This window comes from Saccopteryx leptura, chromosome 3, assembly GCF_036850995.1.
Source record: "Saccopteryx leptura isolate mSacLep1 chromosome 3, mSacLep1_pri_phased_curated, whole genome shotgun sequence".
Taxonomy (NCBI): Eukaryota; Metazoa; Chordata; class Mammalia; order Chiroptera; family Emballonuridae; genus Saccopteryx; species Saccopteryx leptura.
Genome location: NC_089505.1, coordinates 31,090,010 through 31,113,773, shown reverse-complemented (window position 1 = coordinate 31,113,773; position 23,764 = coordinate 31,090,010). Strand labels below are relative to the sequence as shown.

Here is a 23,764-nt window from a genome sequence, read left to right as displayed (position 1 = left end):
TTCAGTATGCCCACCCCTAATTCTCCTCCACGCCATCCGCACCATTCACCTCTGGGAGGGAAGTGGGGCTGGAGGTTGAATCAATTGCCAATGGTCAATGAGTTAATCAACCATGCCTAAGTAATGAAACCTCCATAAAAACTCAAAATAACAAGGTGCAGACAACTTTCTGGTTAGTGAACCGAAATGCTTACACATGCTATCACGCAGGGCCCCAAACTCCAGGAGGACAAGAAGCTCCTTTGTTCAGGACCTCACCATATGTAGCTCTGGCTGTTGATTCCTGCCTTTTATCACCCTTTGTTAACAAACCATAATCTAGGGATTAAACTGGTTTCCGGAGTGTGGTGAGCTGCTCCGGCAAGTTAATCATACCCAAGGAGGGGACCGTGGGAACATCTGATTTCTAGCCTGTTGGTCAGAAGTGCAGGTGATACACTGGACTTGTGATTGGCACCAGAAGTGGAGCAATCCTGTGGGACTGAGCCCTTAGCCTGTGAAATCTGATGCTATCTCTGGTTGGTCAGTGTCAGAACTGAATTGAATTGTAGGACATCCAGATGGTATAAAAGAATGGCTTAGAAAAATCTCCACACATCAAAATTGGTCCTAGAATCATTTTACCTGGTCACTCTATGCTCTTGCATGGACCGCCCCCATGAGAGAGGAATAATACTGAGGTTTTTCCATTTTGCTTTGATTTTTTTTTAAAGTACATCTGTACAGAGCTATAAACCAAGTCTCTACCCACAACCTATTTTAGCTATTATGGTATTACTATTACTAGATCTTATTATCATTTATTTTATTATTGTACATACTGTATATATTACAACAGTGTTTGACATGAAATCATAAAGATGTACTATTGCAGAAAAAAAATCCAAAATCTTTCAAAATTGAGAAATTCAAGAAAGCCTCTGGTGCTCACAACTATTCAAAATACAGTTTCTTGAAGCAACGGAAGTAACTTACTAGGCACAGCTGAGAATCTCCGGGAAAGTGGGAATTAAACTCATTCCAGCAGAGATGCCATTCATGGCTAACATCAACACCAGCAGCCACAGCTGACTGCAAAAGAGTTTCGGAGAAAAAAAAATAGCACTTTAAGAGACATAAAGCTTCATGGTAAGGATGGCAGGCAGGACCCCTGACAAGGTCCTTCTACAGATTCTGGACCCTTGTCCTCATTCCCATCTGATCCCATTTCATTCAGTGACAGCATCGTTTATTTAGCTCCTTATATTTGGGGCAGGGGTCAATTCATCTTGGTACCTCAATGTCTTTTGTCGCATATATCACATGTCAACCTGCCTTATTGTCACCATAAAAAATCCACTTAAAATTGGTGGAAATGCTAATGCTACTGTTTTTCCTTCAGTTAGTTAGTTGGCTTTGAAAGTCAATCAACTGAAAATGTCAGAGAAGGGAGGTGGTAAAGTGACAGGAAACTGATATTTGTACCATGTCGGAGGTGCTATGCCAGTTACTTAACACCCTTTAGCTCACTGCATCCTGCAGCATCCCTGAGATGTGAATCCTGTTAACAAAATTATTAAAGACTATTTAGGTGATACAAACCATCTCCTCTCAGAGTAGTGCAAAAGGAGGCAGAAGCTAGGAACCTTTTAAAGGATAAAGAATAATGAACGAGGAAGAGAAAACCAAAAATTACCTGATCGGCTGGGCTACAGAGTCAACCCTGTTAGGAGTGAGAAGGGCCAGAGCTACCTTGGTGTTTGAGGACCCTCTAGCCCTGGGGTCCCCAAACTTTTTACACAGGGGCCCAGTTCACTGTCCCTCAGACCGATGGAGGGCCAGACTATAAAAAAAACTATAAACAAATCCCTATGCACACTGCACATATCTTATTTTAAAGTAAAAAAACAAAACGGGAACAAGTACAATATTTAAAATAACAAGTAAATTTAAATCAACAAACTGACCAATATTGCAATGGGAACTATGCTCCTTTCACTGACCACCAATGAAAGAGGTGCCCCTTCCGGAAGTGCAGCGGGGCCGGATAAATGGCCTCAGGGGGCTGCATGCAGCCCACGGGGTCGTAGTTTGGGGACCCCTGTTCTAGCCTGTGTTTCTGGTTAAGGACAACATTTACAGGAACACAAAGGCATCTAAGTTTTAGTTTGCTGATGTAGCACCCAGACAGGAGCAGCTTCTTGTGCATAGAAAGTTATTTCAACAGTACTATTAGTCACTCTTTCTGGTAGATAAAAATGAGGCTCTTGGCAGTTAAGTGATTTGCCCAAGTTCATATAGCTAGTAAGTGGCTAAGCCAGGATGTAATGGCAAATCTGAAGGATTCTGAAAGCCTTGCTCTTTCCACATCATGCTTTATCCCAGAAGTAATTTGCTCACTTTATTCAGCAAATAAATTATATTAAATAAGCTTTAATGAGCAACTACTACATATTAAGGATGATACAGAAAAAAAACAAGTAAAAATTTGGTCCCTGCCTTACGGAGCAAGGAGGAGTAGCAAAAACAAAACCATATTCTAAGAGCTGTTAGCTAAGGCAGGTGCCAACAAACAAGTGTGCAATTGAAACACAAAGGGAGAATATGCATATTTCTCACTTAATACAGATTTGCTTGTACCACTGCTAGCTTCCAGTAAGGTAAAATACCGTCAGTCTAACAATTCAATATAGTCACAAATCAAGGTAATTATTTCAATAATAAGGTTCAAAATACTAAGCCAAACCAGTATTACATCAAATTTTCTGAAACACTTCTTAATGCTATTTGACCAAAAAAATAGAGAAGAAAAAAAATTACCTTTTAATGTGCAAGACTGGAACAGGTCCCAACAGCATGTAGCACACCGCTGTGATGATGTTTCCAAAAACCAGAAACCATTTCCTCAGATGCTGGTGGAGAAAGGGACAAAAGGAACTCTTCACACCATCCATTGTCAAAGAGTATTTTACACATTACTGAGGAACACAGGTCATCATATTTAAAAATTCAAATATATCGAAGAAAACAAAACTCTACCTACACGAGGAAATAGGTAAGTGGTAAACACAAAAGCAAGGACAGCGTACCCCAAGATAAGGAGTGTGTGAAACAGGGGTTCCTTGGAAAGGGCATGGTGGCAGATTCTGTACATGATGAACTACTTCAAATAGAACAATGTAAAAAACAGTCACTACAAGACTCTACCTGGCAAGTAAAATTTCTAGAAAATTTACATTATTAAAAAAATAACCCACTAAAATTATTTCATATAAACTACTTGAATGCAGACTAGAAATCATAGGGTCGCCTGACCTGTGGTGGCGCAGTGGATAAAGCATCGACCTGGAAATGCTGAGGTCGCCGGTTCAAAACCTGGGCTTGCCTGGTCAAGGCACATATGGGAGTTGATGCTTCCAGCTCCTCCCCCCCCTTCTCTCTTTCTGTCTCTCCTCTCTCTCTCTCTCTCTCTCTCTCTCCTGTCTAAAATGAATAAATAAAAAATTAAAAAACATTTATAAAAAAAAAAAGAAATCATAGGGTCAAGGCACATATGAAAAAGCAATCAATGAACAACTAAGATGCTGCAACAAAGAATTGATGCTTCTCATCTCTCTCCCTTCCTGTCTGTCTGTCCCTATCTATCTCCTTCTATCTCTCTCTGTCTCTGTCTTTCTCACTAAAAAAAAAAAAGAAAAAAAAAATGAACCTCTTCAGGATAATGGCAGGTTGGAAGCCACTGGAACCCCACTCTGGAATCTCATTGTCAGCTCAAAAAATTGAATATATTAAAACTTAAATGTTCTTACCTCCCCCCAAAATGATAAATAGATGAGGTGATGAATGTTTTCATTAATTGCATGGAGAGATTTCTTTCACAGTGTGTGTGTGTGTGTGTGTGTGTGTGTGTGTGTGTGTATTTAATAATTCTCCATGATGTATACTTTAAATATCTTACAATTTGGTCAATTATACCTCAATAAAGCTAAAATTTTAAAAATGAATATGTCAACTTGAATCAATGGACCTCTAGAGGTCTAGAGGCATTGATTCTAGACCACTGGTCTAAACATACAAACACAATTCTGAAATATAAATAACTGTACGTACTGGCATTTTGTCACTTAGTAGACCAAAGAGTGGTGAAGAAATGGTGTAGGGTAGTGCCATACTCAGGAATATCAGGCCCACGTATCCAGCTGGTAAATTAAACTGTAAAAGAAGTCTTGCAATAAAGTTACACAATTCAGTCACTTTTCAAATAAACATCTATTTTCTATCATTTCTTTAGCTGTTGTTATCTACCATTAGTCTATTAATAAAATCAGTATCCTTCTTAATTTTTGTTTTGATTTTGTCAATGGATTGCTTTTTTTTCTATGAGGGGAAAAAAACCAAATCAAAGCAGAAGTCAGACATCTTAGATTTTTTACTTTGTAGCATTTAACATTAAACATATAATTTTGTTTCTATGAATCACAGTTTTTTACATGTAAATAAATGCTTTGTAAACTTCAGCATGCATAAAAGTTACCCAGAGAAATTATTAAAAGAAGTTGTTGAGCCCTAACCCTAGAATTTTTTATTCAAAAAGCGTGGGAATTTCCATTTCTAACAAGCAAACCGGTGATGCTGATTGCTCACAGACTGAGTGCACTGGTGTAAAGTCATTGATGATAATACTTCTTCTACCCATCACAAAGGGATATTAATATCTAATTATTCAATTATCTAATTTAAAAAGGCTTTTAAAACAGTAAGCTACCACATAACTTTGATACTGTTACTATTACCAACATGATATAAATAGCTTTTTTTGGTTATCTGAGTTGTTCTCATTTTTCTAAATTTCCTCCACTAATTTTATTAATTAAACCCATGAGATTTATTTATAAGCCAGTATATGTTTTAACAATGTTTATTACAAATATTAACTCATGCTAAAAATCAGTCCTTTAAAGATAAAAGCAAGATACGAAAATCAAATATGGCCTCTTCTAATATTACATCAGGGGGGGTGATATGATAGAGCCCTCCCACCTGGGGGGTGATATGATAGAGCCCTCCCACCTGGGGGGGTGTGATATGATAGAGTCCTCCAACCCCAAAAGGCTGGGTCACCACAACTGGGCAGCAAACCACCAATTCTAACAACTGGTAAGAAGTCAGAAAAGGGAATTAAAAAATTCATAGAAAGAAAAATACATTTCTAAAGATTTTTTATAAGATAGATATGAGTGGCTTGGGTTTACCCGAAAACGGTTATAATTTTTTCCCATTTCTTAGCCCCAACTTCTTGCAGAGAGAAAAATGACCGAGAGAGACACATTGTTGATGAGACTGGAATGTGTCACCATAAATATAAAATAATCTCCTTATGTGTTACCTCCTGAGTGCTCATTGCTTAAGCATGGTAGTCTATTATTGCTAAACCTTGGGCCATGCATTAAAATTATAGTCCCCAAGTTTAGCTTTTTGGGTAGTTTATACACCCAAAACTGTCTCTAGTGACTTCAAGGGGTTGTTTTTCTGGTAACTGTGCTTTTTAAATTCCAATGCTTCACATAGAGTCATTGAGGTCTGCAACTAATAGACTTCTGCCTTATAGACACATATTAATTCTCCAGTATAATTAACTACCAGTTTGGTGATATACTTGATTGTATTATTAATAATATTTTTCAAAAATATCTAAAAACAAATTTCTATGATATCAAACTTTTTAGAATTCAGTATTTATTTTTCAGTACCAAAAAAATGGAGAGGCTCTGGGTTCCTCTCTCTTACCCCAGATTAATATAGCCCATAGTCAGTCAATTATATGCAATAGCCTAAGAAGTAAGTGGATTCAGGGGGTATCTGTTAGAGAAGAAGGACATGTCACATTAAATGAGCCACTGGGTACTCCGAATTCCCCACTGAAATTCAAACGAACACAGGAAAAAGTGTTCTTGTTAAACAGCCAGGATGATACCCAAGCAAGCCAGACCTATGATGACTTGAGCTTGGCTTTGGAAACAAGGAGACAGATATTGAGGCCACTTAGTGCAAGGCTTCTTTCATCGACACTGAACCAGACCCCTGGTTACAGGGACATGAGATGACAGTACAGGTGTGCAATTCTCACTCTGCCTTCCTCTCGCAGCCACTCGGAAAACTTCCCACCCAGCAGCGCCCAAGAGCAAGCAAATACGTCCCCTTTCAACAATACAGAGCTCTTCGGCAATCAGGTACTCACCTTCTTTAAAACAAAGAGAGACAGAGTAGGATCAAGGAAGCCAAAACATGCGCTGAGCGAGTTGATGACAAAGGTTATGAAGGTGACCTTGGTTAAACTGATGAGTTTCCAGAATGATTGTTTAACCGGAGTAGACTCTTTGGGATAAAAATGAAAAAGAGAAATTAGAGTAATTAAAATCACTTAACTATCATTTAATCTCTTTGAAAGGGTAAAAATTGGTAAGGCCATCACTATCTGGTAATCAAAATAACTGCACCTCTGAGTTTGCCTGACATTGCTTATAACCTATCCGCAGAAGTTATTCAAACCTGGAGGCCACATTTAGTTTTTCTAAAAATAATGTCTCAGATTCAAAAAGAATTAACCAGGACCAGAGTGTGAGGAGAGGAAGGGCTTGGAGGTTATAAGTTATTAGCTAGAAGCAAGTGTGATCTTCTCCAGATGGAACAAAGAATCCGTAATGTTTCATTTGGTGTCTGGGAAAAGGCATACGTTTTATTAAGGAACACTGTGTGCACGCTGAGGAGAATCTGAATCAATCAAAGAACACGAGACCATTTTTTTTTCCTGTTGGCAAAGAAAACACTGGATTGAGGCCCTGGCCGGTTGGCTCAGTGGTAGAGCGTCGGCCTGGCGTGCAGAAGTCCCGGGTTCGATTCCCGGCCAGGGCACACAGGAGAAGCGCCCATTTGCTTCTCCACCCCTCCCCCTCTCCTTCCTCTCTGTCTCTCTCTTCCCCTCCCGCAGCCAAGGCTCCATTGGAGCAAAGATGGCCCGGGCGCTGGGGATGGCTCCTTGGCCTCTGCCCCAGGCGCTAGAGTTGTTTTGGTCGCAACAGAGCAACGCCCCCTGGTGGGCAGAGCGTCGCCCCCTGGTGGGCGTGCCGGGTGGATCCCGGTTGGGCACATGCGGGAGTTTGTCTGACTGTCTCTCCCCGTTTCCAGCTTCAGAAAAATACAAAAAAAAAAAAAAGAAAGGAGGGCTACTGAATCATGTGTGAAGTCCATGTGGCATTCAAGGTCAGCTGAGCACCAACCTCCCTTCCCCAGCATTCCCTCACCTACTTCACTGCTCCCCGCACCAGGGATGGTTGTTTCCAAGCCTCTAGTTATAGTTTATGACTCCTTTCTTTGCTCCCCCTGCTAATTTTCCAAACTCTGTTCACTTTGTAAGTTCTGGCTCTGGCCCTAATTATTCCCCAGATTTTATGTTCCTCTGGTTTCCTGCTGCACTTCAAGTCTATTATATATTTTAAAACCTAAGCTATATTTTGTTTTACATTGTTTACTATTGTTTGATGGCTTTCTTATCTTCTGATTAATTTACTAAACAAAATCTTTTTTGAGCCAGGTACCATGCGAAATGCTGTGCAGACCAAGGCCAAAAGGACAAACTCAAAACCTTTTTTTCGTAGAGAAGTGAAGAAAGAGAGGATGGAGCTAGGAGGACACCTGTTGGAACACATAAGAACATGTCCTAAAAAAAAACAAAAACCTCAAAACAAAACAAAAAAACCCAGGAAGACTATATAGAAAAAGTTTCCCAAAAGTAATACCTAAGTTGATGATGAATTTGAGATGAGCAAAAAAGAGGACAGAATAGTGCAGGCATATTATTCTAAGAATGGCACATGCCAAGACTAAGAAGTGAGGAAAACTATTGTATTTGAGGAAATGAAGGAAGAGAAGATCGGAGGGCGAAGGCAGGGGTCAGGGATACCTATGTAGTGGGGAGAGATCACACTGCACAAGAATGTAGAGATAAGACTATGCAGGGGTTCGGAACTCACGCTAAGAAACCAGAGAAATCACTGGAGATTTCAAACAAGCGGTTAGGCCCAGGCTCTGGCTTAAGGAGACCTTTTGCAGTGATCCAGGCGACAGGTGATGCTAGTCTCGTTTGGACAAGGAAGATCTTTGAGAGCCAAGATTAGCACTTGTATATCCTCCTTTCTCTAATGGCACCCACCTCGGTTCATTACTCAATAAATTCTTCTTGAATAATGATCCAGTATGGAGTCAAGTACACAAAAAGGCACAGAGTGCTTCAGCTGTTTTAAGTGTTACATATAGATTTTTTCAGAATACAAACCAAACCTGAGCACAGCCCAGGACACTCAAGGACAGAAGGAGCATGTCGGGCTAGAAAGAGGTCAAGCACCACCATGTGGCTCAGTGCAGTAGTGTCAGCAGGGAGACTAGTTGGTGTGGATTTTGAACTCTATATTAAAGATGGGGTTATCAAAATAATAACATCTAGGAAGATGAACATATAATGAGTTTAATTAAGCTGTCTGAACTTAGGGTGAATCTTAGAGAATCATCTCAGAAGCTTTTCCAAGCTACTCGGGTACTCTCTCTGCTCCCTCCAATTCTGACATCTTCTTCTTAGAAGGACATGACCTCCTGCTTGAAAATGCCTACCGCAGGGAGCTGCAGGTAGAGATGGGAACGTGGGGTACTCTGAGGCAGCAAAAAAAAAAAAAAACAACCAAAATAAGTAGAGAGCAGTAGCACCACTTACTCAGCATTAAATCCAATGATTGAAAAGTTTCAGAAACACTTCCCTAAAGAGATAATACAAATTAAATTTTGAAGGATAAATAAGAGCTAGGTAGTGTGTGTGAGATACTCCAGCTCATATGACTCCCATGCTGAAATCTAACAATAGCTCTTAATGACTTTTGGGATATAGCTCACATTTTATAGGTTTAGGGCTTTTTTAATAAGAGGATTGACATGTCCATGACCGAGTTTTAGAAATATTTCTTTAGAGCAGTACAGAAGAGGGGACTTGGTGAACAGAAAGATATAAAGGGTGAGACCAAAGCTGACTCTTACCCACCCACAGCTAGAGCCGCATTGTCCGTGGGTCTAGAGGGAGCTAACTGAGTGGAGTAGAACACAAAATTCTGCCAATGTCATCAAAAGAAAAGATTTAATTTTCTAGCTTCTGTCTGGAAGCTCTCTTAAAACAGTAACTTTAAAAAGCACTCCTTATTGGCATTATCAATCTTAGAAATTTTTTATGCCACTTTTCCCCCATTCACTCTAACTGGAAGATCCTTCTGTAGATAAACAAGTTTGTCAAACCACTTTGTTCATATAAATATATCTATTTGGGACTTTGTAAAGTTCAATGAAGATACGGGAAAACTTTAATTGAGGAATCACAAAAATGAAGAGAAATAAGTAGGCTGGCGGCGATTAGAGGGGCTGAGAAGATACCAAGATGTGGAACAAATGGAAGAAATAGGAGAGCAGACCAGGGCTTAGGGGGTAACAGACACTGGGACCAGTCCAGTACCAAATCACAGAAGTTCTCAATACCGTGTCCTACTATTAACTAGTAAGCAAAGCCATTTTTCCTTATACAGTGTGGTAAAGGGTTAACAGAACTCTTTCCTCTGCTGTATGAGAATCTGACTTGGTGTCAGATGCTTAATTACCGGGCAAAAATTGATCTGCGATTCCCGTCTGAGCACAGCCCAGGACGCTGGTCTACAGAAACCACTGTTGTTGCAATGTTAGTGAGGTTAGAAAGAGGACAGGCCCCATGATGTTTCCAGGTGATGGTGCCTCTCTAGCAATGGTCTCTCTTCTCCAGCTCTCAAGTTAACTCTAGCTCTGTTCCCCTCGTAGCCTGATAAGGGTAAATGCCAACTATGTTACTAGGCAATTTTGCTAATAATAAAGGTGACTCTTGCCCAGTAAATTTCATTCGCATAGGAGGATCTATAAACAAACCATAAATACCTGATAAGGTATTTGTGCCTCCCTGAGTGTGACTGAGGAGAGCCTGGAAGCTGTGTCCATAGAGTTGTTACAGGATAGGTTAACTCCTATGGGTCACAAAGCTTGAAGCCAGGATAACTCCATTACTTACTGCTGTGTCCTTATACCTGGGCCATGCTGCACAGACAGCTGCAAGAACTGGAAAGACAGGTGTGGGATTGCCCTCTGTCCTATACAGTCTTCTAAAAGAATGGTACCACTTGTGGTGCATAGCAACTTGTCACTCTGAATATTTAAGTCCAAGATGACCTTTGCTTGGCACTGCGTAGGGTGATGTTTTATGATCAGAAATTAAATATTTGCTAGTTCTAAAGGTCAGAAAATATTGCTGTTATATAAATGGGTTGCCTACAGTATTTTTTTTTTCTGAAAATAGAATCCGTTATTTCAGGGTGCTCTAAAAATCTATTACTGATTATATAAAATAAAAGTAATCATACATTAATTGGTCTCCTACAAAGGCATACAAATACATTTAAGATTTCTAAAATGAGTAATAAATATAGTCTTACCAAAATTAGGTAAAATATACAGGTTGAGTGGTACCATCAGCAAAATTATGCATCCCAGAAAAATAAAAGGAAACTCATAGCCGAAGGACTGATACAAGAAGCCACCAAGAGGAGGCCCTAGCACTAGTCCCAGTCCAGTAAATATCTCAAGACTTCCCTACAAATAGAGGAAAAAAAACATTAAGTTAATATATTTTGTTTTAAAAATGAACAAATAAAGATTGAATGGGCATTATCTGAAAAACTCTATCTACTTCACAACTTAAACACACACATAGTTTTCCTGTGCTCCTCAAACAGCACAGAAGCACTTATGAATTTCAGGATGATCTCTAACATCCCTCTCATGAATCTAGGAAAAGCAGAGGAAGAACTCTAGTATAAATTAGTGTTTGGCCTTGAAAGATAACTCTTTTCCACAGCAGAGGAACACTTCAGGTAGTCGAGTCCCAATCTTGGCTATGAGAGACAGCAAAATACCAATAAGGAGGTATTTTTTTTAAAAAGAACAAAAGTAGAAGTAAGAACATTTGGCTTGGATCACACTTACCATTAAGGGGATTCTAAGCCCAGGAAGAGACCTGAGTAAGACTAATGATACATTTATTAATAGCCTGCTGCTGGATTTATAAACCAGGGTAAAAGGTAACAAACACAGATTGTGGAGAAAACCAGATCTAGTAGAATAGACTCCGCTTTAACTTAGAAGGGAAAACAAATATTTTAACCTATGCTAAAAGTAAAACAGAAAAAACTTTGTGAAATACATACCAATACTGTAGCCACATTATTTGGGAAAGCCTTTACAAGGATAGCAAAGGATGCAGTTATTGCTGCAGCAAAGCTTATTGCATCTGTTATTCTCACTAGAAAACACAGAGCAATAAATATTGGTCCTTCTGAAACTTGGTCCAATACACTAAAAGAGAATAAGACAAGTTTCAGATGCCAAGCTGATTTTTATTCCCTCACTTTTTAACTGTATCCACTGAAAAGATCAGTACCTGACCCAGAGTTACTAGAATAAATCTCTTCAGAATACAAATTTTTAAAAAGATTGCTTTGTTATACTTTGAGAAGAGAATTATCTTCCCTTTTTTTGGGTAACGATATGAAGCATAATGAGAGCTTTATTGACCTTTTCTGCTGACACAATTGGTCCCATAAATAATATTAAATAGGCCTTTGAAATATATAGAATCACTCTGACAATAACCAATATAGAAAACTTCTTAGTTTCAGGTCCCCAATCCCCGTTGTGGGGCTCAAATCTTCAAAAAAAAAAAAAAAAGAATGAATAAGAAAATAGAAGACCACCCCCATAAAGAAAAAGAAAAATCTAAAAAACACTTAATTTGATATGGATTTCATTGGCTTATTTCATCACAATTTTACCAAATTCTTATCATTCGTTTGTGTTCCCCAATAACTTGTGTAAGCTCTTCCATATTATTTGCCAATATGCTGCTGGTTTAAAGACTCTAATTTTAAGAACTTTCAAAGCTGTTTTGCCTGTGGCACTTATTTTTTCTCTCCTCCAAATAGCATGTCCAGAAGTGAGCACATGAAACAGGCCTGGCAAATCAGAGCACTCTCTTCTCCTGGATACAGTCCTTGATGCTGGGTTGGTTCATCTACAATAATCAGGTCAATGGAACTCCATTCTGCAACTCTACTGGAAGCTATTGTGGCTGCTGGGGACCATATTGCCACCACAAGGGTACAGTTTGTCCAAGAACAAAGCAGAAGAGGCAAGTAAAACCAGGCACTTAAGAAAGATGTTTGATGTAACTATTTTAACATATGTGTCCTGATTTTCTTCAGTTGCTTCTCTAGATAAGAAATTCACTTTCTTGCCTGGCTGGTGGTGATGCAGAGGATAGAGCATTGATCTGGGACACTGAGGACCCAGATTCAAAACCCGAGGTCACTGACTTGAATGCGGGGTTGCCAGCTTGAACATGGGATCATCGACATGATCCCATGGTTCATGAGTTGAGCTTGAAAGTCACTAGCTTGAAGCCCAAGGTCACTGACTTGAGTAAAGGGCCATTGGCTCAGCTGAAGCCCCCCTAAACAAGGCACATATGAGAAGCAATCAGTGAACAACTAAAGTGCTGAAACTATGAGTTGATGCTTCTCATCTCTCTCCCTTCCTGTCTATGGGTTTCTCTCGTGCTAAAAAAGAAAAGTTCACTCTCTCACTGGAGCCAAAAACTCTGTGACTCAGAAAAGCAGGTTAAGTTTCTGTCACTCATAGTCACAAGAGTCCTAATAAAGAGATTCAGTAGCCAGCTTATCGGTGATCTCCTAGAAGACTTTTTCTTAAGATTAATGTCATTCATCTTGTTCTCTACATCATCCAACTCCCTGACCATTGGTCACATGCCAGACACTCAACAATCAGTGGTATTGACTGAGGTAAAGAATCCATTAAAATTTTTAACTGAAGATAGATTATGAAATCTGTTCAGGCTCCCAAATATATCAAAACATGACTCACCCAAAAAGAATTGTAACTCCTCCTGAGACAAACATTCCTGCTACAAACATAAATTTTGCTCCAATATGTACAAGCTATAATAAATGTCAAAGAAGAGTAGTAAATTGATGACTGCTACAAGTTTATATTGACATAAAAAATTCACTGTATCAGGAAATATACAATTTGGGGGAAATATAAAGTTATATTAATTTTTTTTTTTTAATTTTAGATTTTATTTATTGATTTTTTTAATCAGTCAATTTAATCAAGAGAGTAGAGAGAGAAAAAAATGGGGGGAGGAGAAGCTGGAAGCATCAACTCATAGTAGTTGCTTCCTGTATGTGCCTTGACAAGGCAAGCCCAGGGTTTCAAAATAAATCTTTAATAGAATAAAAACATACATTTCTTAAAAAATAAAAGAAGTTAAAAATCAGTCACCCCTAAGAATGGAACTGTCAACAGTAGCACAATTCATAAAGTATGATGATGGTTGTTTCTATATCAGTAGAAATTCTAGATTAATGAATTAGAATATCTCACTATAAAATGTTTAAAATTAAAATGTTTACATGAAATTGAATACTTACATATTTTCCAAATAGCAAAGAGGCCATCAATTCAAACAAGGCATAACATCCAAAGATCATACCAATAACTGTATTGCTAGCTCCTTTCTTTTTAGCCTTTAAAGAAATGAAAAAGAAACAAGTTTGAAAGACAAATTACCATCAATATAGAAAAATGGAGCTATTCATCCAGAGCATCATCTTCTTGTAACCTTTATCTGCATAGCAATTTTGAAAATTTTATTCTAAAATAAACAGGATGGAGAAATAAGGGAAACTATACCAAAACCTAGTCATTGACATGAAAATAATTCACTTACCATGCCCATAAGGATTGTTAGCTTTACAATCTTGAGAAAGAAGAACAAAGTTAGAGGCATCACATTTCCTGATTTCAAAAGTAAAGTTAAAAGCTACCGTAATTAAAACAGGATGGCATTGGCATAAACAGATCATTCAATGGAGCAGAATAGAGAGCTCAGAAATAAACCTACACACACATCATCAAGTGATCGTCCATGAGAGTGCCCAAAACACACAACAAGTGGTGATGGAAAAACTGGATATCCAAATGTAAAAGAATTAAATTGGACACCAATCTTACATCATTCACAAAATCAGCTCATAATAAATTAAAGACTTAACTGTTAAGACCCGAACCCATTAAACTCATTGAAGAAAACATAGGGAAGGTACTTCTTGACATTGGTCATGGCAATGATTTTTTGGATTTGACACCAAAGCACAGGCAACAAATTAAAAGTAGACAACTGAGACTACATCAAAGTAAAAAGCTTTTTCACAGCAAAGAAAACAACCAACACAGTGAGAAGGCTACCTATGTGATGGGAGAAAATATTTACACACTATCTAATAAGTAAGAGGTTGATATATAAGAATCTCTAAAACATAAGAATCTCTTACAACTTAATAGCAAAAAAAAAAAAAAAGAAAGAAAGAAAGAAAGAAAGAAAAAAAAAGTCTGATTAAAAAATGGGCAAAGGACTTGAATAAACATTTATCCAAAGAAGAATGAAGAAATGGCCACCACATATAGAAAAATGTACTCAAAGTTACTAATCATCAGGAAAATGCAGATCAAAACCACAGTAAGATACCATCTTACACGTTTGATGACTATTACTAAAAAAACAAAAGGTAAGTGTTGGTGAGAATGTGAAGGAATTGTAACCCGTATACACTGTTGATGAGAATGTAGAATAGTGCAACCTCTATGGAAAACAGTTAGAAGGATCCTCAAAACAATAAAAATAGAACTACCATATAATTCAGTAATCCCTCTTCTGAGTTTATGGTCAAAAGAATTTAAAGCAGTGTCTAAAAGAGGTATTTGCAGTCCCACATTCTCTGCAGCATTATTCACAATAGAAAGAACCCAAGAGTCTATCAACAGATGAATGGATAAAGAAAATGCAGTATATACATACAGTACAGTGGAGTATTACTCAGCTTTAAAAAAGAAGGAAATCCACCTGACAGGCAGTGGAAATGGATAGACTTTAACCTAGAACACTGAGGTCCCAGGTTCGAAACCCTGAGGTTGCCAGCTTGAGGAAGGGCTCATTTGTCTTGAGTGTAGGCTCACCAGCTTGAGCACAGGATCACTGACATGATCCCCTGGTCACTAGTTTGAGCCCGTAGGTCACTGGCCTAAAGCCCAAGGTTGCCGGCTTGAGCAAGAGGTCACTGGCTTGGCTGGAGCCCCTGGTATAGGCACATATGAGAAGCAATCAATGAACAATTAAAGTGCTGCAACTATGAGTTGATGCTTCTCCTCTCTCTCCCTGCTTGTCTTTCTCTTTCTTTCCTGGCATTTGCAACATTGTGGAAACCTTGAGGGAATTATGCTAAGTGAAATAAGCCAGACACAGGAGAGAAATACTACATGATTCCATTTATATGAGGTATCTGAAATAGTCATAAGCAAAAAATAAAATGGTGGTTCTCAGGGGCTTCATGGAGAGGGAAGTGGGGGATTATTGTTCATTGGGTATAAAGTTTCTCTTAAGCAAGATGAGCTCATGTTGTGTTGTTACCACACACAGAACAAAAGAAGAAAGAAAAATAAAAATAAGAAAGATAGAAAGAAAGAAAGGAAGGAAGGAAGGAAGGAAGGAAGGAAGGAAGGAAGGAAGGAAGGAAGGAAGGAAGGAAGGAAGGAAGAAAGAATCTTGATTTGCTTGTGGTGATGACATCACAGGTATATGCATATATCCAAACTTATCAAGATAGCCATATTAAATGTGTGCAATTGTTTTTTGTATATTTCAATAAAGCCTCCACTCACTCCCCCCCCACCACCACCACCAAAAAGAATTGTTAGCTTTAGCTGGCATAAAACAGAATTAGAACAAAACAAAACAAAAGCCAAAAATCTTGGCTGAGGAAATTTGGGATCTACTTCATCCATGGAACTGACCAAACAGCTGATCTGGACATACTGCCTTTATGATAGCTATGAAATAATAGAAAATATATATATTGGTCTCTGTCCCTGGTTCCTGGTGCAGAACTCCTAAAACCTTTGTCATTTTCCAAGTAATAAGAGCATCTTTTGTTCCAATATTTGGTTTTTGACCCTGGTTCCTGAAATGGAGCTCCTCAATCTCTTGAAATTTCCTGTGCGATAGAAATGTCTTTTGTTCTAAAGAGGTGACTCTTGGCGGCTCCTGGATGGAAGCTGGTCACCAGAAAGACCAAGCCAGGATTAGAAGCTTGGAATCTTCAGCCTCTCCCACCTATTCTCTAAAGAGGGGCTGGAAGTTGAGTTAATGATTGATCATGGGTACATGATGAAGCCTTTATAAAAATCCCTAAGGTTTGGAGACCTTCCAGGGTTATAAATATGTGGAAGTATTGAGATTAGTGAGCCCAGTCAAGGCATGAAAGCGCTGTGCCTATTCCCACATACTTGCCCTATGCATTTATTTCAACAGGATAGTCACCTGCACACTTCACTGTATCCTGTCATAATAAACTAGTAAACAGAGGTATTTCCTTGAGTTCTGTGAACCACTCTAGCAAGTAATCAAATCCAAGGGGGCAGGGAGATTGTGGGAACCCTCAATTTGTAGCCAAGTCAGATAGCAGTAGTGTGTAACCTAGGGACCTACTACTTGCATTGGCAAGCCCTACCCTGTGGGTCTGTCAGAATTGAAGTAAACTGTAGCCACCCAGCTGGCGTCACAGAATTGCTTGTTGTGGGGAAAAAAAACCCATACACCTGGTATCAGAAGTGAGAGTATGGTAGTGTGTGAGTTTGAATGAAACACATACAGAAGAAAGAGTTTTTTTCTATTCAGTGTTACATTTAGTTATAGGATCACACTTCACTAAAGAAAAAAAAAAAGACATTCTGCAAGTCAAAAAACTGAAGAATAGGAAGTTCCTTGAGCTGGCACATGAGTCATACCAAGCCCCATTCAGGGTAGTTCTCAGTTTCTGATATTTATACCAACTGCCTGACTGTTTAGAGAAACCTAAGTTTTCTTTCCTGACATCAACACAGATAAAAGGCACTTCCTCTCCCTAACATTCTAGTTCTCTGGAAACACCTACAGTAATATACCATCCATCAATTATACCTCTTAATATTTATAGCCTAGTCAATCACTGGATTCCTAAATTTGCTACAGATGATAGAATATTTATTCTAGTTCTTTTGAACTTCAACTGATACTATTGGTTGTGATGTACAACTGAATTCACACACACAAAATAAAAGGTTTGAATAACTTTTTAAAAACTGTTTAAACCCTGGAAATATGGTAGATTCTACATCAGGTTCTAACTATAGCCATGTAAGGAGTTAAAATGAGTTTAATTTCTTTAAGATAGAATTAGCAACTTGGGATACTATGAAGCATAAAGCCTGCACTACACAATTCTCTGTTCTCTCCGGCAGTCAGCAGTCATTTACTGAGCACCTTCTATGGGTCCGGCACTGTACTGGGAACCAGCAGTGATTAGTTATTGTTGGAAGATCTGATTTAGACTCATCCTTTTGCCATAGCTTCAGCTCTTTTGCAAATAGCTTTATTCTTTTTTTTTATTTTAATTTATTCATTTTTAGAGAGGAGAGAGAGAGGGAGAGAGAGAGAGACAGACAGGGAGAAAGAGGAGAGAGAGAGAGAAGGGGGGAGGAGCTGGAAGCATCAACTCCCATATGTGCCTTGACCAGGCAAGCCCAAGGTTTCGAACCGGCGACCTCAGTATTTCCAGGTCGACGCTTTATCCACTGTGCCACCACAGGTCAGGCAATAGCTTTATTCTTAACACAGAAATGCATATGCATGCACTCACACTGCTGCACCTCTCAAAATCCATTCTCTACAATAACCATGATCGCATTTCTTTACGTTCTCTCCCAAACTACAATTTTAAGACAAAAATTTACACCCTGGCTTCCCATGCAAAGTCACCATCATCAGTCAATTTAGTCTTTTTCAAAAAGTTCTTTTCGTGTCAGAACATTGTTCTTTAAATAAAGCCTACATTTCTCATAGCATAATACCATAAGAAAACAGATAGGTGAACTCTGTTATTCTCAGCTCACCTTTAGGAAAGCCCCCCGTACTCTAGGAAGACCCCAGCCACCCACTCAAATGTAGTCCCTAGTATCTGGTGGTGGAAGAGAGTGAAAAGGCTGAATGGAAAGCGCTCAGAATTAGCTATTCACCTCTCATTGTTAATAACCATTTGCGATGGTGGTGTGGAGAAAAAAGAGATCTCACTATAAAAGATATCTTGATGCACCCTAGCAAAAGGTTGTGCTGGATATAGACTGGAACAGGAAGTTGACAGTTCTACTACACAAAGGTCATGTAGTGTTATGAATTGAATTGTGTTCCTCAAACTATATGCTGAACTTTATCGCCCAGGACCTCAGAATGTGACCTTATTTGGAGATAGAGCCTTTATAGGAGTGATTAAGTTAAAATTAAGTCAGTGGGTTGGCTCTTATCCAAAACAACTTGTATCTTTATAAAAAGGAGAAATTTGAACACAGAGACTCTCACAGAAGGAAGACCATAGGAAGAGACACAACCAAGGAGAGAGGGCTGAAATATATAGATGCCTGCCCTCACAGCCCTCAGCAAGAACCAATCCTGCCAACACCGTGATCCTGCACTTCTAGTCTCCATAATTATGATACAAAAATTTCTAATGTTTAAGCCACCCAGTTGGTGGTACTTTGTTATGACAATCCTAGCAAACTAAAACAGGCATCTCAAAGGAAACATATTACCAAAGGAGTCTATGAAGGTGTAGAAAAAAGCATTCACTGGCCAAGTTACATTATTCATGTTTATTTTGTTTAATAGTTCTAACTATTTAATTCTGGAGTCTGGAAGAAAATGCATAATGGTTATAGCAACTCACACTTATTGGATCCTTAGTATGAGCCAGAATCGCTAGTAAGTGCTGTTTCACAGGGCATCCAAGACAACTAAATAAGGGATGCATTTTTATCCCCATTTTATAGACGAGGGCACAGATTTGCAAAGTTTCCAGACACTGCTGCCAGGACTGTTTCCATCTTGTGATTGTTCCCACATTCACTGTTGAAACATATGATGACAGTATGACTTAGAACCACGTGCCACAGCAGCAGCTGAATACCACTGGTAGAGCATGGATCCTTCTTCACATTAGGAAATCAAGAAGAGGTATTAAAAGCAATTTTTGGTTCATGTGTAATCCTCTGACAAGGATGAAGGGGCCAAAAATGGGATGAGTAGAAATAGGAATCCTGCACCAGAATTTAAGAAGGGCCCTGTTTCCCTTTGCCTGATTAGTTCTCCCTAATAGGAAGGAAGACAGAACACACAGGAGGAAGGGTGAGTTCTGCCAGGGCAGAGGGCTTCGATAAGAAACGAAAAGGAAGAGCCCACTACTCATACCTACACCCTTTAAAGTTAGTGTTTTATCTCCTGCCTCCGTCTTCTTCAGCCTTCCATCCTGTGAGCAAAAAACTAAATCAAAAGCTTAAGAAACACAGGCACAGCCTACTTTTGCTTTGTTTATAGACCACCTAGAAGAAGTTAACACTGGTTGTACTGAGTTCCAGCTGAGCTGGGAAATGCCCTTCTAACTGGTTGTCCACTTATTCCACCTCTTGCATTTTTTTTTTTTTTTTTTGCATTTTTCTAAAGCTGGAAACAGGGAGAGACAGTCAGACAGACTCCCGCATGCGCCGGGCCGGGATCCACCCGGCACGCCCACCAGGGGCGACGCTCTGCCCACCAGGGGGCGATGCTCTGCCCATCCTGGGCGTCGCCATGTTGCGACCAGAGCCACTCGCGGCGGAGGGGTGGAGAAGCAAATGGACGCTTCTCCTGTGTGCCCTGGCCGGGAATCGAACCCGGGTCCTCCGCACGCTAGGCCGACGCTCTACCGCTGAGCCAACCGGCCAGGGCGTCTTATTCCAGCTCTTCTGCATCTTAAGTCCACAGGCTTACAGCCACCATTGTTTTCCAAACCCCAGGTCTGGCCAGGCTACTTTGTCTTGCTCAAACACCTCCGGTGACATTTCACTGACTAAATCTTTGGCATACATGGAGGGACCTTTGTATTGTAATTCCCACCTGCCTTCTCAGAGCCTCTGTCTCCTGTCAGAACTACCTCCACCCCAGATCAAGCCTCAAGTTGTCTGCTGTTCTCCAAGAACATGCAATTTCCATTGCTACTCCTGTGACTATCTCAAGCTGTGCCCTAGAACACCCTGCCTCTGTTGTTCACCTAGGGGATGACCATTTCTCAAGACCACCTTAGATTTATGCTGTGAAGGCCCTTTCAATACCGCCTCTTTCTGACCTTCCCTCCCCATCCCGCTCCCATTCCCACTCATGGTAAAATTAACCAATTCTTCCTCTAGAGCAGTGGTAGTCAACCTGGTCCCTACCGCCCACTAGTGGGCATTCCAGCTTTCATGGTGGGCGGTAGTGGAGCAACCAAAGTATAAATAAAAAGATAGATTTAACTATAGTAAGTTGTTTTATAAAGATTAATTTGCCAAACTTAGCAAAAATCCGACATAAAGTACTTGGTAAGTAATTATTATTATATGCTTTAACTTGCTGTAACTCTGCTTTATAAATTTCATAAAGTAAAGTTACTTCCCTACTTTATAAATCACCATTACTGTGGAACTGGTGGGCGGTTAGAAAATTTTACTACTACAGAGATACAAAAGTGGGTGGTAGGTATAAAAAGGTTGACTACCCCTGCTCTAGAGCCTCATACATTTTGGAAATCCTTTCCTTAAGGGATGTTCAAATACTCTGCAAGATCTTTGCTCATGTTTTTCACTCCAAGTGGACAGACAAGAGAGGGGCATTTCCCTGATCTTCCTCTGCCCTGGCATCCAAACCCTAGCACCATCCACAGTGGGAAGCTGTTAAGCCTCCCACTCCCATTCAGTGAACAGGACTGGTTGGACCAGTCTGAGTCTTAACTTCTGAGTCTGTTTCTTCATTTACAACATGATGCGATTCTCACTACTCTATCTTATGGGGTAGCTGCGGAAACCAACTGGGATAAAAGTGTGGGAATGCATACTGACAAGGGAACAGCACTGTATGGGTACAAAATCGTATTATTCTTTAGCAGAGAAGCCATTTTCACCCTCTTTTGTTGGACACAGAGTGAAGGCTACAATGTTATCAAAGCAGTTAGAGGACTAGCAGAGGCCAGTGGGGCTTTGGCAAAGATCCCCAAGTGAAACACACAGGCATCTTATCTCCATTCAGCCAAGCCGGAACCATTCCTCTCACGCTATGTCCTGTTGACCTCCAGGTTCCAGGTGGATTCTCTAGGGGCTTTTCCTTTTGAGTCTGTGCCATTTTCTATAGATCCTAATACTATGTAAAAGGCTATGATTAGAAGGAACTAGTTAAGATTAATCCGAATTCTTCCTTGGCACAAACACTGCCTCTGGAGTTCACAAGAAATTCAAGTCAGAAAAGGGAATTTAGTGGAGCGTGGTTTCTTTTAAAGGCTTAACATGGACTTTCTGCAGTAACATTAACTTCTCAATTATTCAGCATGGCCTCTTTTTCTCAACTGCATAAACCAAATAAATAAAGGTTAATCTAAATACATAGTAAGCTAAGAAGGTAAATTATATTTAGGTGAATTACCTCCCAAGATGATGTTCTTCTTGACTGGATCTTCTTTTTCTGGTATCAAATATTCTTTAAGAAGTCTCCTGTTAGCTGAAGTTCTATACATCATCTTTACTATATGCAGATATTTACATTTTACATAGTATTCAATTAAATAATTCAAAAGTTTTTTGTTTTGTTTTGTTTTCAGAGACAGAGAGAGAGTCAGAGAGAGAGACAGATAGGAACAGACAGAGACAGACAGGAACGGAGAGAGATGAGAAGCATCAATCATTAGTTTTTTCGTTATGACACCTTAGTTGTTGTTCATTGACTGCTTTCTCATACGTGCCTTGACCGTGGGGCTACAGCAGACGGAGTAACCCCCTGCTCGAGCCAGCGACCTTGGGTCCAAGCTGGTGACCTTTTGCTCAAACCAGATGATCCTGCGCTCAAGCTGGTGACCTCGGGATCTTGAACCTGGGTCCTTCGGCATCCCAGTCCGATGCTCTATCCACTGCGCCACTGCCCAGTTAGGAAAGTTTTTTTTTGTTTGTTTTTTTGTCTGTTTTTTGTTTTTTAAGTTAAGAGTTCATAAGCATAAAAAAAAGTCTCACCTCCTTGGGGAAAAAGGGCCCGAGGACAGAATAGCACAGCATAGAGCCTAAGTTCATGGAAGCTGCTGATATCAATACCAAAAGCTGTTCTCTGGAAAGCCGGCTGAGCGTCTCTCTTGCACTTTCTGCAGGGCCATCACCTTAAAGGCAAACACACACTACAGTTACAGTCATGTAATTGGAACGACTGATCAGTGTACACAAATGGCACTTCTGTGTACAGACTATGCACTCTGAAGTTAAGAGCTATTTTCAGTATAGCATATGTGATTGGATGTAACACAATCCTTGTACATCACTGCAATTTTGAAAATATATCACTTTCGTTCACATAGTATTCCCTATTAGAATTTCAGTTCAGACCACCTGCTCTGTTTTGCCTCCACCATAAGGCCTATTTCTTTCACTTTGAACACATTCAAGAAGGCTGAAGGAGCAGGGTGCTGTCCAAAGGGTTCTGCTCTCTGAAACATAATGGCTCAAGTTTCTAGCTGCATCTGCTACAGGGACTCAGTGTCCTAGGCATGTTGTGTTAGCTGTTTATTAAGCATTCTAGGGTGCTACTGAAGTTAAGTGAAGTGTAAGAAGACAAACTAAAGCAGTCAGTGCTGAATTAATACTTACAATGGTGTCTCCTGGAAAGGCAAATCCCACAAACTGGTAGCCCATTACTGGCCATTTGTATTAATTTAAAATTTAACCTAAATATTTAACACCAGATGTTACTCCATTTCAAACATCCAGCAAATTCATCAGCCAATTTTAAATGAAATTGTTTGAAGGAAGAAAAAGAAATTTAAGGAAAACATGTTTGGTTTGCTCTATTTTTCAGTTTGTCATCGCAGTGGAGGGGGAGAAATCTGTGCACCCATGAGGAAGTCTTAGGAATCTTTGTAAAACTTTTTAGTAGATGAGAAAGGGAACTGAGAGAAAGTTAAAAAGGGGGGGACAACAGTGCGATATTCAAATGTAATGCTTCCCGTCTGTCTGTCTGATGGCATGCTTTCTGAACGCATTCTTAAACACAGTGCTTAAAAGCAGAGCTACAGAGAATCAGAGACCGCACCAACTCCAGCCCCCAAACTTGAACTCCTTCCAGAGAAGAAAGAAACGCCGACCCGAACCCCACACACAGTTAGGCCCCAGCTTTTTCGATTGTCTAGGAAACAAACCGAGCTAATTCAACCTTCCATAAAGAGACAAGACCCAAGCCACGGAGGCGCATCGGGCCGCGCCGCTGTGGGTCACCTTCCGGGACGCGAGGACCCTCGGTGTCCCCCGACGCGTCCATGCGCGGTGTGCTGGGACTCCAGGTCCCGACCGGCGCCCTCGGTCTCGGGCTCCCAGCAGGAGGGCAAGCGGAAGACGGGAAAAGCGGGCGGAGACTGCTCAGCGGTGTCCTGCCATCCTGAGCGCTGGGACAGCGCGCAGCCCGGGAGGTCCT

The 23,764-nt window shown here is 40.0% G+C and overlaps 1 protein-coding gene across 3 annotated transcripts in view; it reads right to left on the bottom strand.

The window, feature by feature from the left end:
* SLC18B1 (solute carrier family 18 member B1) overlaps positions 1 to 23,764 on the bottom strand; it is a 27,089-nt gene extending 3,325 nt beyond the window's left edge. For 2 of the 3 annotated variants that reach the window (XM_066373195.1, XM_066373196.1), the window contains exons 1-10: positions 23,569 to 23,764; positions 22,321 to 22,460; positions 13,599 to 13,694; positions 13,030 to 13,103; positions 11,298 to 11,445; positions 10,527 to 10,683; positions 6,218 to 6,354; positions 4,090 to 4,191; positions 2,800 to 2,891; positions 976 to 1,071 (exon numbers count right to left, since the gene is read on the bottom strand). In XM_066373195.1, the coding sequence (XP_066229292.1) occupies positions 976 to 1,071; positions 2,800 to 2,891; positions 4,090 to 4,191; positions 6,218 to 6,354; positions 10,527 to 10,683; positions 11,298 to 11,445; positions 13,030 to 13,103; positions 13,599 to 13,694; positions 22,321 to 22,460; positions 23,569 to 23,611 (1,085 nt within the window). In that variant the 5' untranslated portion in view covers positions 23,612 to 23,764. The remainder of the gene's footprint in view (positions 1 to 975; positions 1,072 to 2,799; positions 2,892 to 4,089; positions 4,192 to 6,217; positions 6,355 to 10,526; positions 10,684 to 11,297; positions 11,446 to 13,029; positions 13,104 to 13,598; positions 13,695 to 22,320; positions 22,461 to 23,568) is intronic. The other variant, XM_066373197.1, reaches the window with a different exon arrangement.